The sequence below is a fragment of the Lycorma delicatula genome, chromosome 5, assembly GCF_047948215.1.
Source record: "Lycorma delicatula isolate Av1 chromosome 5, ASM4794821v1, whole genome shotgun sequence".
Taxonomy (NCBI): domain Eukaryota; kingdom Metazoa; phylum Arthropoda; class Insecta; order Hemiptera; family Fulgoridae; genus Lycorma; species Lycorma delicatula.
In genome coordinates this window covers 156,702,421-156,718,705 of record NC_134459.1, presented here as the reverse complement: position 1 = coordinate 156,718,705, position 16,285 = coordinate 156,702,421, and the positions used below count along the sequence as shown (strand labels likewise).

At 29.0% G+C, this 16,285-nt stretch overlaps 1 protein-coding gene across 5 annotated transcripts in view; it reads right to left on the bottom strand.

Moving 5' to 3' along the window:
- The window catches only part of LOC142325515 (uncharacterized), a 106,597-nt gene that overhangs the window by 35,582 nt on the left and 54,730 nt on the right, over window positions 1-16,285 (bottom strand). For all 5 annotated transcript variants that reach the window (XM_075367378.1, XM_075367377.1, XM_075367381.1 and 2 more), the window contains 4 exons: window positions 11,707-12,061; window positions 6,952-7,119; window positions 1,869-2,041; window positions 658-787 (listed from right to left, as the gene is read on the bottom strand). In XM_075367378.1, coding sequence (XP_075223493.1) covers window positions 658-787; window positions 1,869-2,041; window positions 6,952-7,119; window positions 11,707-12,061 — 826 coding nt within the window. The remainder of the gene's footprint in view (window positions 1-657; window positions 788-1,868; window positions 2,042-6,951; window positions 7,120-11,706; window positions 12,062-16,285) is intronic.

Below are 16,285 nucleotides of genomic sequence, written 5' to 3'. Positions count from 1 at the left end.
TAAAAATTAATAAAGATGACATAAAATTAAATATGTTGGAAAAATATTATGTATATATATATATATATATAAATACAAACAAAATTTGAATTTGATAAACCATCAAACAGTGTTTGAAGGAAACTGTCTTACAAAAATTGCAACAGAGAGCAGCAATCATGTAAATTAATATGGAATTTTCCTTATTATTTTTAAATTTTCATACGAGAAAAAAGGAATTATTTCAATAATGACTGAGGATCCAGGATCCTATGAAACTATTCTCATGAAAAACTAAACACCTTATTTAAAAATAGGATAATAAATTTGAATTTTTTTCTTAAAACATTCACATTTAAAATCTGAAAAAATTTTCCCTGACAAAGTGTTTAAAATATATTCTGAAAAAATAAGAAAATTGTTTTAGGAACAGTGTCAACATGGATGTTTTAAGTAAAATGATGTAACTTAACTAAGATAAATTTAACACGATTCATTAAAATTGTTTCAGCCGTCTTAAATGGGTAAAAAAACTCATAGGCAGAATAAAATAACTGGTTAATTTGCTTTAATTTTAATGAAGTTAACAGTTATTAGAATTAAAGATGTTACTTTCATAGTATACACAAAACTTAAAAAAAAATTGTAGATAAAATAAAATAAAAATAGACTGATTACATATGGTAAAGTGGAACAAAACTCCTCAGGCAGAATTTTAATATCAGATGGATTGATGATTTCTTCCTCATTACCATAATCAACAAAAAGTACTTTCAGGGGCTGTAATGAACTAATTTTAGCTCTGTACCTAAAAAAAGAACAGAAATAAATAAAAATTATAGTGATTGTTGATAAAATATTTAACATTACACAATATTTTAATATTTTCTTAACAAGAAAATCTAAAAAATAAAATAAAAACTAATAATTCGTTTTTATTTATTTTTTTAATAAAAATAAATAAAAACTAATTGAACTAAATATATCAAATGAATCTTAGATCAGTAATCGTATCACAAACTCTTACATAGATAACAACCCACTGATTGGAATAACCTTTAAGTACAATAGAAGAAAACATGTTAATTTAGTACATATAAACAAAACTACTATTTTTTTTTGTTGTATATAAACCACTACAACATAAGGCTACATTAATAAATATCCCAAACATGTAGAGATATCTTAATAAATTTAAATCCAGGCTTATAAAGAACAATAATGATTTATTATTCTTCTGGATTTCTGAAATCATTAATAAAGAATTTGATATAAAAATGAAATATGGTAAATAGTATTTTTTATAAATGGAAATAAATAAAAACTGGATTTAATTACACTGTTAATGAATTATAAATGAAAAAATAAAAATGACTTAAATATGCATTGGAACGCAATCCAAAACATTTCTTTATAAGACATTTGTAATAGGGTTCAAGATGAGGCTACTGTTTTGAATTAATTGTACAAAAGAAGATGAACAAACACCATCCCTCAATTTGAATTAATTAGTCTCATGGTATTAAAACAAGCATGTCTAATTTCTGTGATCATTTCAGTACCAACTACTTCTCATTTTATATCATTTCATGTCTCATTTAATGTTAAATTTTATAACAAGTACTAGAAAACAAATGGTCAATGGGAAAACTTGAAACTAAACTGGATTTTGTACTTGTTATTCTACAGCCATAGCCTCAAGGAACAATTTACTATACAATCGATTATTGTGCTCAATATTTAAATAATTTTGAGCAGAAAAAAAAACATTTTTGAGCCATAATGGCATTACCAAAATACAAAATAGTCTACATTTATTAGAAAAGAATTTGATACAATTTGATTTCATACAGCATAGGAAGTTTCAGGAATGTTTTAAAATTACCTACCAAGTATTTTGATATTTTGCTGCACACTTTGCTTTTAAAGTTGGCATCGATATGGATGGTGACTCATCATGAACAGCGACTTGAAGTTTGGTATTTAATTCATTTAATTTTTCACTGTCCACTTTCTTAATGACAAAAAACTCATTTCTTGAAATCATATACTGAGCAATAACCTAAAAAAAATTTGAAGAGATAAATATTAACAAAAATAAGAATAAACATTAATAAAAATAAGACTGATATTCATAAAATAATATTTACTTATATCTAACTAATAACTAGCAATTTTACAGATTACTTTCTACAAACAGAAACCTAGGAACATACTGACCCCACAGTGTAAGGAAAAAAATCATGGAAGAAAAAACAGTTTGATTGATATAACCACATTCTGTTTACCACATACATCACAGATAAATAGATATCACTTTTATTTGTGAGTGGGGCTGGCTATGATTGTTAAAAAAATGCACCCCAAAATAAAAACAGACAAAAAAATACTGCCTTGGTTTTGTCGATGATTTAGCACTTCTAGCAAATGACATCAATGAAGCTAAAACACAGAAATTGGAACTTCAATAGTAAATAAAATTGGCCTCAAAATAACAAGCAAAAAGACAGAAATTATGGCCTAAAAACTAACACAATTAAAAAAAGAGAAAAACACAATTAACACAATTAAAAGCACAAAAATTAACATGGTACGTTCACAATAAAAAATGTCCATAAACGCAAAGATAAGACACTAAAAAGCTGCATCAATGAAAATTGCCAGAATAGAATAATTCTTGGCAGTGGTGAACTGTGCTCAAGAAAGTCGTGCACGAAGAGTTACAACCCATCACTGATATAAACCCATGCGTAAGAGGAGACTAGGATCTTTAGACACATGATGATGCAAGATTCAAGACTTCTGAAACTGTTGTTACAGTATAACCTCAACTTGAAAAACACCAAAACAGGATGCAGATGGATCAAAAGAAAATTGGCCTTACACCAGAAGACACCACAAACAAGATAAAATTAAATGAAAAAAATCAAGGACAAAAACACTTGCTTCACTCACAAGAAAAACTCGCAACACATTTTCAACACCAGAAGGGGCACGGAGATTGGAATGTAAGAAAAAGTACTAGGAAGGACTGCAAGGCACAAACAGTCCCTTCAAAGAGACTTCGATAATGGACTGACTAAAGTGATCCTATGCGGTTATAGAAGATAAAGAAAAATATTATATAATATAAGAAATATAGACAGAAACTAATATGACCCTACAGGGAATTTTTTTAAGTTGGTACAATTGATGTTGGCATTAATATTGATTATAGTGTCTTATAACTAACTGATCTGGCAAGATGGGTGTTACTCCTATGGAAAAAGCTTTTTGTGTACTCAAAATAGCCAAAACAAATTTTGTTACTACTGTGCAGCAACATTTCAGAAGTCAGTAAGGTAGGTAATTGACCACTAACAAGATGATCCATCTACAACACAATAAAGCAGAAAACACAGTGTATCTCTGTAAAAAGAAAAAGTTCTGAAAGACTACCCATGCAGAAAAGAAAATTGATTGCGTTCGTGTCATATACCAATGAAATTCAAGTAAATGAAGTAAATCAGTAAGTTTCATATTATAAATTCCACAACAGGCCATACGGAAAAGGTTGAAAATGATGTTTTATAAACTGCAGTCAGTAAAACGTTTACGCACCAATGACAATGATAGTCTTAGATAAAGATTTCTTAATGAGTGTGTTAGTTAAAGATGAATATGGTTTCTTTTACTGCCTAATTTTTGGTGACAAATGTACATCTCACAGTTTGTCTATAGGACAATAGATGCAATGTATCATCCTCATAAATATGAGGAACGGAAAACCCTTGAGAAACTGTTAAACATTACATGATTCATCTAAAGCGAACAAATTTTAAACTATTTCCAACAAAAAGATGTATGAACTCTTTTTTTTTCATAGACAGTAACTGGAGGAATTTACCTCCACATGTTAAGTGAATGGTTAAGCGCTAATTAGAGGAAGACTTTGAGAACTTCATTTACATACATGATGGAGCTCTGCCTCACTGGCATATAGAAATTTGAAATTATCTGGATGAACACTTCAAAGACAGATTGATCATACAACTGATGAAAACAAGGCTATAAAGAACATAGGATATACAAACATACTGATACATAGGCTTTAAAGAAGCCCAGACTTAATGCCTTGTGACTAATTTTTGTGGGAGTTTTATAAAAGAACAATGTTTCTGTTCCTCTCTTTCTTGTTTATATAGATACTTAACTTTTTGTGATATAGTTTTATCACAAATGCTGTGCAAATGTTGAATGAACTGGCCTAGTTTTGATATCTGTCACGTATCTTGTCACTCATGGTGTACACACAAAACCCTTACAGATACAAATTTTAAAAAATCTCATATAAAATTGTGAAATAGTAATCTCCATATCTGAATTTTTTTTTACAAATAACACAAGTGTGTTTTATTTATAATCTTCAGCATTTTTAAGAAAGCTAATAAATAACCTATTAATGTTAACAAAATATAATTAATTTAAAAATTTGTAAATTATTAATATTATCGGTTTTATGAACCATAGCCTCATTCATTATCTACTGAATGCAATTAATTGAATTCAAAATTAAATTAATAATCTAACTAAGTTGACAAATTATCAGTCTTTACAATATTTACATTAGCCACCATGATGAGATGGAAATTTTTTAAATGAAAAACCATGATATCTGATGTCATTCTGTCTAATACCAAAATACCTTGTTGCTAAATGTCATAAAAATTAGAAAACAGTTGAAAAATGTCAAAAGGTGAAGTAACTCAATTCAATTTATAAAAAAATTTCATTTAAAAATATGAAAAAACAAATAAATAAGGAGCAAATAATATTTTTTTTCAATACCACACGAGATGAATTAATTCAATCAACTGGATTCTTTTAATCATACCTTATATATTAATAGTTATATGGACAGTAGACCTAACTTATGTTGTACTAAATTTAACAAAACTGCTTTAAAATATCTGCTGTTTTAAGAAAGAGAGGAATAAAAAAGTTCATCAAAAACCAATAATATAACGATAATATAAAGAGATCATATAAAGAGTATAGCTTTATAATATGGAAGTGAAACTTGGACGATCGGAGTACCTGAAAAGAATAGATAAAGCTTCTGAAATCTGGTGCTATAGGAGAAAGTTAAAAATCAGATGGGTGGATAAAGGGACAAATGAAAAGATGGCAAATTGATGAAGCATTCGGAAAAATCTAGCTAAAAGAAGAAACCCACCGGCCTGGTCTAGTGGTGAACACGTCTTCCCAAATCAGCTGATTTGGAAGTCAAGAGTTCCAACATTAGTAAAGTAAAGTCAGTTATTTTTACATAGATTTGAATTCTAGTTCACGGATACTGGTGTTCTTTGATGGTTGGGTTTTAACTAACCACACATCTCAGGAATGGTTGAACTGAGACTGCACAAGAGTACACTTCATTTACACTCATACATATCATCCTCTGAAGTAACACCTAAATGATGATTCCCGGAGACAACACAGGAAAAAGTAAGCTAAAAGAAGAAGACTTATATATAGGCCACATCTTATGGCATCCTGAAATAGACGCTTTGATGTTGGAGGGACAGGAAGGTGGGAAAAATTATGCTGACAAGCAACATTTGGAATATGGGAAACAAATTGTTAGGGATGCAGGATCCGGGGGTATACTGAAATGAAATGGTTAGCACTAGATAGGGAACCTTGGAGAGCTACATTAAACCAGTCAATTGACTGAAGACAAAAAAAACAAAACATTAATTACTTAATAATGAACTGAAAAAAGCCAATACTATACAGTAGGAGAATGGTTTCATAAAGAATTCCTTTTAACTTAAGGTATACCAAATGACGGTAGCTATGATAAAACACCCAAGTAGGTGTGTTGGGGGGGGGGGGTATCTTGGGTATGATGGGGGTTCAGCTACCATCAGAAAATAGCTAATGCAATTTTGTAGCAAGAAATTTTAGGAAAAATTATTATACAAATAATGTTCTATCAAATGATAAGCAAGTTAAGTAAAAATTTCAGAATGTACATTTGAATTAACTGTATCACAAAGATATGAAAACATGAAATTCAAAAGGTCACATTAAAACAGGACCTCTCTTTATCAATTATCTTTTCTCTTTTCACTTATTTAAACATTAAGATATTTATCTATGACAAAAAATCTTTTAACTTATTTTTAAATTATTTCTGAATTGATTTATTCAAAATAAGATACTTTAGAACCAAGTTATTAATATTTTTTTCATAATTTTTACCATAAATCTACAAATATAGCAGCTTTTCATTATTGATTTCCATTATTTGTTTTGTATTATTTTTACAATTTTATTTGACTATATTTTTATTTCTTTTTTTGGACTTTCATTTTTGTAAACAAATTAGAAACAGTTTTATAAAATTTATTTGAACATTTTCACTTAGATTATTTAAAGAACCATTTAACACTTACAAGAACAGCACAATACAACATCAATTTTTTGTACATCACATAAAATCCTTAAAGCTCAATGACCGATTCCCAACAAGAGATAAATTTACCAATGATATTTTGACAATGGATCAATGGATAATTTAAAAGTAAAAATTTCTTTTTTTTAAGATGTTATAAATACTTTTTTTGAGAATTTTTAAACAAAATTATACTTTTTTCATTCATTGCAAATGCCCATTATTTGGATTCATAAAATAAATTATTTAGGTGTGTAGATTAAACAAATACAAACATTATATCAATGAATGTATTAATCTTAATTATTTAAGAAAAGACATTGTTTTCAACTTTTCTAACAAACACAGAAAAAGTTATAATAAAAAGCAAACTAAAACAGTTAATGATATCAATAACATAATATTCAGTAACTAAGGTATAACAAAATCAAAATATCCTTACAAAAATTTCCATCACAAAAAATAAATATAACAGTTTATTGCCTTTAACATTAAATTACTTTTTTAACATAGTAAATGTAGATAATCAATACCTCAGTTGGAACTCCAACAATGAAAAATGGTTTTTTAGGTGTTGGTGTTCTAGTTCTGGTTACCGACTCAGTGGATGGTATCACTGCTTTAGCTGGCGATGCAAGACTAGGTTTTGGAGACGGTGATGTCACAAATTCTATATTTGGTTCATCTATTTTAAAATCATTCTGTAAGGAAAAATAACAAGGCATCATAAAATATTAAAAATTAATATATAATCATAAACAAACAGAATAATATTTTTATTCCCGTAATAAGATATTCATAACAATTATGTGTATTTTTTAAGCAATTGTTAAAACATGAAATCAAGATGGCACAGGCACAAAAAATAATTTAACAAATGATCTACAGATTAGAAAAACTTAGCATGTGAAAATAAATTAAAGGAGCCATATATCACTTTGTTATTTCTAACTTTAATAACCAACTGGCATACTATATTGAAAGAGTTATAATTAATTTATCAAAGATATTTGATAATTTAAAATAAAAAAAATATTTAAAAGTATTACAGAAAATTAGACTAGGAAAAGAAGACATTAGACTAGGAAAAAGAAGCATCCTATACATCAATCAAGTGGCAGTAACAAGAATAGAAGTAAAATAAAGGGAAGCTTTAATTTAGAAAGAAACAATACACAAGGACTAGACTATCCAGATTGCTTTTGAACTAATTAAAAAGTGCAGTAAATATCCAAGGAAAAAAAATGTTAATGTTTATAAATGATTTTACTCTTTGAAGAATCCAAAAATTAGATATTTGAAAAACAAATACGAAAAAATAGATATGATTAAAGTCCAAATTAATTATTTAAATACGAACACATGAAATAATGTTAACATTAATTCACAATTCGCAATTGTAAATCGTGAATTCACAGTGTCTCTCTTGAAGAGGGTTAATTTCTCTGAACAGAGGATAAGATACACAAGTTTTTTTTTTGTAGTTTTGGTGAAGTTACCTGACCTGTTTTATTTTCAAATCCTCTTTCATTTTTGAATACTACACACATGGTTTTAAATTTATTGTTTGAATTAGATATTACATTACCATAACATAGTATTTTACCAGTATGAATAACTTTTAGCATAAATTCATTTGTAATTTTTCAGTTGTTAGACAAAATTACATTTAGACATTCGTGGAAACCCACCGGGTTGGTCTAGTGGTGAGCGCGTCTTCCCAAATCAGCTGATTTGGAATTTTTCGAGAGTTCCGGCATTCAAGTCCTAGTAAAGCCAGCTATTTTTACACGGATTTGAATACTAGATTCATGGATACCGGTGTTCTTTGGTGGTTGGGTTTCAATTAACCACACATCTCAGGATGGTCGAACTGAGAATGTACAAGACTACACTTCATTTACACTCATACATATCATCCTCATTCATCCTCTGAAGTATTATCTAGACGGTAGTTACTGGAGGCTAAACAGGAAAAAGAAAGAAGACATTCGTGGAGATTTCTTAGCAAACAGCTTCATTTTACAATTCCTCAAGAAATCCATGCATTTTAGTTTTTATGTTTAGACAGTTTCTTTTTTACTAAAGGGCAAGATAGAAAGAAAGCCTTCCGAATGTATTAAATTTTTTAATTTTTCATCCAAGGTAAATTTGTTATAATTTTTCAAGGTAATTTGTTTCAGACTGCAAAGTTCTCCAGTTTCTAACTGAATCTTTATCGATCGCCCTTCTGAAATTATCTTTCAGTAAATTAATAAAAATATTATTTAAATAAGTCGCTGAAGGCCTTGTAATTCTAGATGGCTGGGAAAACAAAATATTTATAGCTGTTAAGTCAGTGTTAATAGTTCATTTGTCACAAAGTTAACATTAAAATCGCCTACACTATAACATGGAATTTATTAGGAATTTTAAAAAGAGTTTCTGACAATTTATGAAGAAAAGTTTCAAAAGTAGATCTATAAATTACTATTAATATTAACTTAATAAAACATTGAATTGCACATTTGAAATCCATTTCGTCGGCAAATATATGGTAACTTTCAGATAGATTTTAATAAAAATTGAGAATCCTCCATATTTATATGCAAATCTGTAAAAAACTTCAGGGCCAAAACTGAAATTACTGAGCTAAGAAATAGTTTCTGTGTTTTGTCAGTCAATGTTCTGAAACATCTGGTGACTCATTAGAAAAAAATATTTCAACCACTTCAGTCTTTTTTCTTAAGACAGTATTTATATAGAAAATCTTAATGTTAGTGTGAATGTGAAAAATTTCAGTTTCAGATTTCAACAGAAATATCCATTTTGACTAGTTTCGGTGTGACATCTGTACGTACGTATATACTTGCATAACTCACGAACAATTAGCCATAGGATGTTGAAATTTTGGATTTAGGATTGTTGTAAACATCTAGTTGTGCATCGCCCCTTTTGATTGCAATTGACTGAGCCAAAAATGCCTAAAATCCCAAAAAGTTTGGATTTTTTACTTTTTCTTAACTGCAGTAATAAGCCCTCATTGAGAGCTTTTTAACAGTATACCATAAGTGCTACTTATTTTCAGTGGTCCCAGAGTTATAGCCAAATAAAACTTAAATTAATGAAATATTTTGATCTTACAAGGGGAAGGCACAATGTTTCAAATCAGACTTCATCTCCTTTTTTTCTTTTTGTTAACTTTTTTTTTTAATTTAAATATGTTGATTTATTAATAATTTTAACTTCTGATTGTACAAAAATGTTTACGACAAATAACACTAAAAAAAAAAAAATGAAAAAATATCACAAGTTATTAATGAAATAAAATTTTATGTACTTTTCATTTAAAAAAAAAAGTATATGTAATTTAATAGGCATACAAGGAAGTCATGTGATGCCCACATCAGATTTTATTTAAATATATGTGCCAAGTTTAGAACTATGGTAATAATACCTTGACAAGAGAAAATGCAGAAAAGAAAAGATATGTAAAAAAAACTTGTAACTGAATATATAATAAGGCGGTTAAAAGTTTAAAACAGACCAGAAAAGAATGGGGAACAGTATCAAACCACTAAATAACTGGGGCACTCTTATCTCCAGACTCTAAGATTATATAAAACAAAGTTTTGCAACATTTTATTTTACATATAATAAACACTTAATTTTATAACACGAATACTATAAACTAATTCTTGCTAGATTATTTAACTATTTTGAATACAGATGGCCAATACTGGTGGCTGCTAATATGAAGCTTTAAATTCCTAACATTGTTTACCTGAATATCATCGTATATTTCAATATTTGAAACAATAATGAAACATTCATTATTTTTTTACCCACATTCAAAGTTTCATTACCTGATTAACACTCAACTACTAAAGAAAAATGAAAAACTAACAATAAAAAAACTGCAGCCACCTTACCTTATTTATGTAGGGTTTATGCACCAGTAAAACTAAGTGTAAATATGAAATTTGGGGTTAAAGGATTCAGTAAAGGGGTTTACGTGGCAATTTATTACAAGAATGTAATTTATTATTGTGCTTTGTAAATATAACACAAAATAATTATAAAAATATAATTTTTTATGCTAAATTAGAAACAAAGAAATACTTTAAAAGTTATTGTTTTTCAAACACAGAAGAAACTAATTATTGTTTGCTTTACCTTTAATTTATTGATCTTTCTTTTTTCTTTGTCCTAAAGAAACCTCCATTTCAAAGAAAAGAAATTTTCAACAGTCACTTTCCATTATTATTGGTCTTCACTTGTGACTACTGCAATAATTTCCACAGCAATTTTTAAAAATCAATGATAAAAACAATTAAAATCAATTACAAAAACCTTAGGATATTTTCCTACTTCAGCTACTGTTTCCCCAACATCATTTTAATTTAGGTGTAGTTAGTTCTTTTTAAAACCACCTCATCATAAACCACTAGGTTGGTCTAGTGGTGAACAAATCTTCGCAAATCAGTTGATTTCGAAGTTGAGAGTTCCAACGTTCAAATCTTAGTAAAGGCAGTTACTTTTACAGGGATTTGAGTACTAGATACCAGTGTTCTTTGGTGGTTGGGTTTCAATTAACCACACATCTCAGAAATGGTCAACCTGAGACTGTACAAGACAACCACTTCACTTACACTCATACATATCATCCTCATTCATCGTCTGAAATAATACTTGACTGCGATTCCTGGAGGCTATTTCTCTACTAGATTGTTTTGTATCCTGAGTTCTATTAATACACTATTTATTACTGAAAAATTCTTTCAATGCTTGTTGAATGTGAATTTTTTAATAATTTCCTATATCTTCAAACAGTCTATACAAAAACAAAATTAAATAAAATAAGCAGAACAATAATATCTAACAAAAAATTCTTCTGTAAATAATAAAAGAAAAAACTGCATTGCAAAATATTCTTCGTATCACATATAAAATATTTTTTTCTGTATAGATTTGTAAACATGACCTAATTACTTGACTATAAAAACTAAAACTACCTACATTAGAGGACTACTATATAGATAAATCACTATTTCATCGGTCACAAACGAATGTTGTTTATTAATATAAGTATCAAGACAAATTTAAGTTACAATAAAAATATTCAAATAGCAAACTATTTGGTTTGAAAAATTTGCTTTACTGGAATATTTTCTCTGCTTTTAAAAGTAGATGCTGATAATACACAATCATAACTAAAGTATAGATCAGTGTTTGTTATCTTTATATAAAATCATTTTAAAAAAGAAATTTAGGATACATAACTAATAATGTGATTAAAATAAACTTACCTGCTTGTGGGGAGAATTGGGTGCTGATAAAACATTGCTGGTTTCTTGATTCTGTGACTTTTTATGGATATGTGGTTTTATTAAGCTCTGTTTTGTGTCAGAAGACTGTCTAGGTGTTCTAGAATTTTCTATTTTACTAAGATGAGACAGTTGATTATGATGAACATCTCCAAGAACATTTTCAGTTGATGTACCTTTTAATTGTTTTAAAGACAGAGTTGGTTTTCTTGAATCTCTCTTATTCTGATTAAATCTTTTTTCATTACTATCACTCGCATAATTAACAAATGAATCTTTCGGTCGACGTAATGGGATATTTTCACACTTGTTCTCAAATTCATTACTTTCAGACGATCTAAAATAAAAATATACAATAATAAACATTAATTTCTCAAACATGACTGATATGTTAAATAAATAATAAACATATAAAATTATCTTTATTTTGTTAAATAGAAGAAAAATGATAACCACTAAATATAAAAAAATTTTTTATAAAAACAAACATTGTTTGTTATTAAGTATTAAGACTTTTTAAGGACTGCCATGGGTTTTATATTTAACAAATTTTTTTATCCCATCTTAACATTCAGTTTACTAGTAAATAGCTAAGAATTATTAGTTATCAATCTTTTTCAAGTAGACTGACCTCTGTTAAAACTCAAATCTATGTGCAGTATTTACAGTGAAAAATATTTATAAGAACAAAAGAAGATATATTTGAAATTAAAAATAAACATGTCAGTTGCTCTACAATTAACTGAAACTTATATTTCAAAAAATCAAATAGAGTAGGACAAAATCATAATTCACAAAATCATAAGAGTAGGACTAAAGAAACCAGTTTTTCAGACTAGCTTTTTTTTGAAATGGCTAGTCTTACAGCTATGCAATTTTTATTGCAGCTTTATTATGACATAATTATCATAAAATAATAATAAAACCTGGGAAACAAAAATTTCTACTCATTTGGTCAGAAATTTTTTTTGAGAAATTCAGTGGCAAAATTTGGCACTTTTGTTCATCAATAACTTCCTATTAGCAATACTTAGATCTGTTCTGACTGCATAGCTGTTTTCTCCGTCTTGTTTGTGACGAATTGGCTGCGTGCACATTCTCTCGTGACCTTGTTATGTCAGACCGTTGTTTATAACCTCCCTACACTTTTTACTCTGTTGTGAAAGAAAATTCTGCAGAAATGGAGCGAAAATGCTGTGTCTGAAGATACAAAGTAGCAAATTATTAGTATGCATAAATGCAGTAACACATACTGATGAACAGCATCTAAACTTATGTGTCTAAAATGTGTGTTGAGAACACAGTGAAACATTTTAAGGAAGCCAGCACTGTCACTGAAACTCTATGAAGTGGGAGACCACATAAAACCTTGCCTTGTTAGGATCGAAAGCTTTTAATTCTGAGTCATAAAAAACAAAATGCTAGTTTTAGTGATTTACTGTCTGTTAATAAAGACCTCAATATTTGTGTGTCAACAGTATCTTCAGGGCTTTGGGAAGTAGGTATGAATTCTTTCCATGCACTCCACAAACCCCTGCTAAATGATCTGACCAAAAAGTGACACAAAATTTGATGTACGGCTAAACTTGACTGGTTAAAGGAAGCTTGGAGGGTTGTTGATCTCTCATATGAAAGCAGATTTGAACTTTTTCCTAGCTATAAAATCAGGGTCCAATGAACAAAAACTGAAAGATTTTTGCCTGCTTATGTTGCTCCGGCAATTCAGGCAATGGTGAGGCCATGATGATAGAGGGTTCTATCACATCTGAGTGTCCAGGGGAGCTTTCTTTTGTTGAGGGGACTATGAATAGTGTGATTCATAGTCTCAAACAATGGAGGAAGTCATGCTACTATTGGTTGTTGATAAATGATTGGTAGATAACACCCCATTTCACACCTCTCACTATACCAAGGATTGGTTTTCTAAGGAAGATGTTGAGGTTTTTTGATAGCCAGCAAGGAGCCCTGACCTAAACCTCAACGAAAATATATAGAATATGATGGCTCAATGTCTCACCAAACAAAAGCTTAAGAATAAGACCAAGCTGAAGTTGGCAGAACATTACAAAGGAAGAGTGTCTGAAAAGCTTATCTTGACTCCATGCTGAAGAGGATGGAGTGCTACAAGGCTAAAGGAGGCTACTGAACCGTGTAACTACTGAACCATGTACTGTATGTAGATTTCATAATTTTCTTATTTTTTATCATTAAAACTACTTTCTTTCAAAGATTGGTTTTTTTAGGTCTGTTCCTAAAATTTCTCACAACACTGAAAAACAAAATTTCTTGTAAAGCCACTTTTAAAAACACAAGAATAAAATAAATTACATAAATGCTTTGAAAAATAAGAATAAATAAATATACATAATTATTTAATTTAAAGTAGGAATCGTTTCTGGTAATATTAAAACGATTTAAATTATTTATTTAAATTGTAGATCAACTCTGAGTTAATACGCTTAGTAATACAATACAATAAAATACTGACTTCACTAATAAGAATAATGGTAATCGATGTGAATGATAAAAAATATATTATTTAATAAATAACAGACTACATCACTGCACAGAAGGGTAAATATGTTTTCTACCAATAAAAATATCAAATAATATTCCCTCCTTTATGTGGATATTGTAGTATGTATCTTTCTCGAGTAACATTTTCATTGTCTGGATACCATCTTATCACCTTTCATGAAGACTAGTCATGAAATTTTTTTTTCCACTGTTTGGAACATCTAATTTGTTTGTTTTTTGGGGGGAGGGCATATGAGTTATTATTGGCGCCCAGATACAATGTTACTAATAAAAAAAATGTGGCAGTCGCAGGACTGGCCGACAGAGGTGAAAACTTCAAATAATGAATACAGATTAATGGTTTATATTTGATTATATTACTATTTATAATTTGTGCTAATTTTATTAAAATATATATTTAAATGATTGTATAATGAAATGAAAAATATTAACAACAAAATTTAAACTAGCGGACCTGACAGACGTTGTCCTGTTCAAATGATGCAAATCCAAAAATTAAAAAAATTTTCAAATAAACTACAAATTGTCTTGAATAATCTGCACCATGTTATCTCTGCGCTGTATCCATATATCTCAATGTTCAGATGGGTCGCCAACCATAACTGCAACTTCATTAACAGTTGGTACATTGTATCTGCCTGTGTGCTCTCCATATGGTACTTTGTCTGCTTTTATGATAATCACGTAGTTGTCATTTTGCAATCTGTTGGAAACACTGTTGAACAACTGGACCAACTGGTTATGATTTTGCAAATATGTTTCCAAAGTTGTCACTATTTCTCGCTCCTCCATCTGCTCTATGTGGTTGTATTGGCAGCATGTGTTAATTTGTTGCTCCTCATTGCCCATGAAGTAATTTGCAAAAATTTTGGATCAGCATCAGGCATTGAGAACAAAGAACCAATTTGATGATACACTTGGCCCTGAATCTTAAATGTTGATTCAAAATTACGACCATCTTCATTCTGAATGATTTTTGTTTCTCCAAATGAACTGAATTTACAAATTTTACGCAAAAACAATTTCAATTGAAATGCTACTCCAGCCAATAGTGTTTTCAATGGTTCTGGCAGTGAATTCAATGGTGGAAGTGAAACGTTTTCTGATGCGCAGCAAAGACCGGCCGATTCACCTTGTATGAAATGCATGATAGTGTTGGCATTCTTTGTATATATTGTCGATGACAATTAGTGCATGTGACGAACAGTCTATTTCGGCTCATATTCGAATGCAAGGCGGTGAAATGATGCATGTGTCAATGTGTGATGTTTTTGCACGCGCTATCGATCATGTGCTCTGTGTGCGTCGGTGACTCATTGACGTGCTTCTCTTTGTCTCAATGCATTAGCTTGAAGACATTCATTTGGATGTGTGTTTGCAACCTGGTTTCTTAAATTTATATTGGCCGTCAATTGATCTTCTGCCGTTCTATTTAACCGATGGTTATGGACTATTTATGCATGTCAATATTTCCTGCTCGTCCACAAAGACGTGGCATTGTTCTGAAATAAATACACAACAAATAAATATAAATAACTTATTTAAGTTAAAATTAGCAGGAATGTGGATGAAATTTCATTAATATGACTATTATCAGTTTGTGATTGTTGCATTATTGTAATGGGTTTATTGATTAATTATGTATAGTAAAGTTAATATTTATTTTCACTAAATATTGAGATCGTCTGATGAAAATAGAATTAAAAAATCAAAACGTCATAAAATTAATAATTAGTGTAATTAATAAATTTTCATCCACATTACTGCTAATTTTCACTTACGATCATTCTAAAAAAGTACCTCCTACATTTATTTTTTATTTAATAATTTTGAAATTTTATAACCATGTGATAGCTTAATTAAACAATAAAAAAATTAAAGCACTGTAAAAAAGCAACATAGTTAAAATTTTAGTAGAAATTTTTATCATTTTTCTCAATCTTTATTTTAACAATATTTTACCAAATTTTAGATAATTGTAAATTAAAAACAATTTTAGAAATTTTTTTATAAAATTAATCAG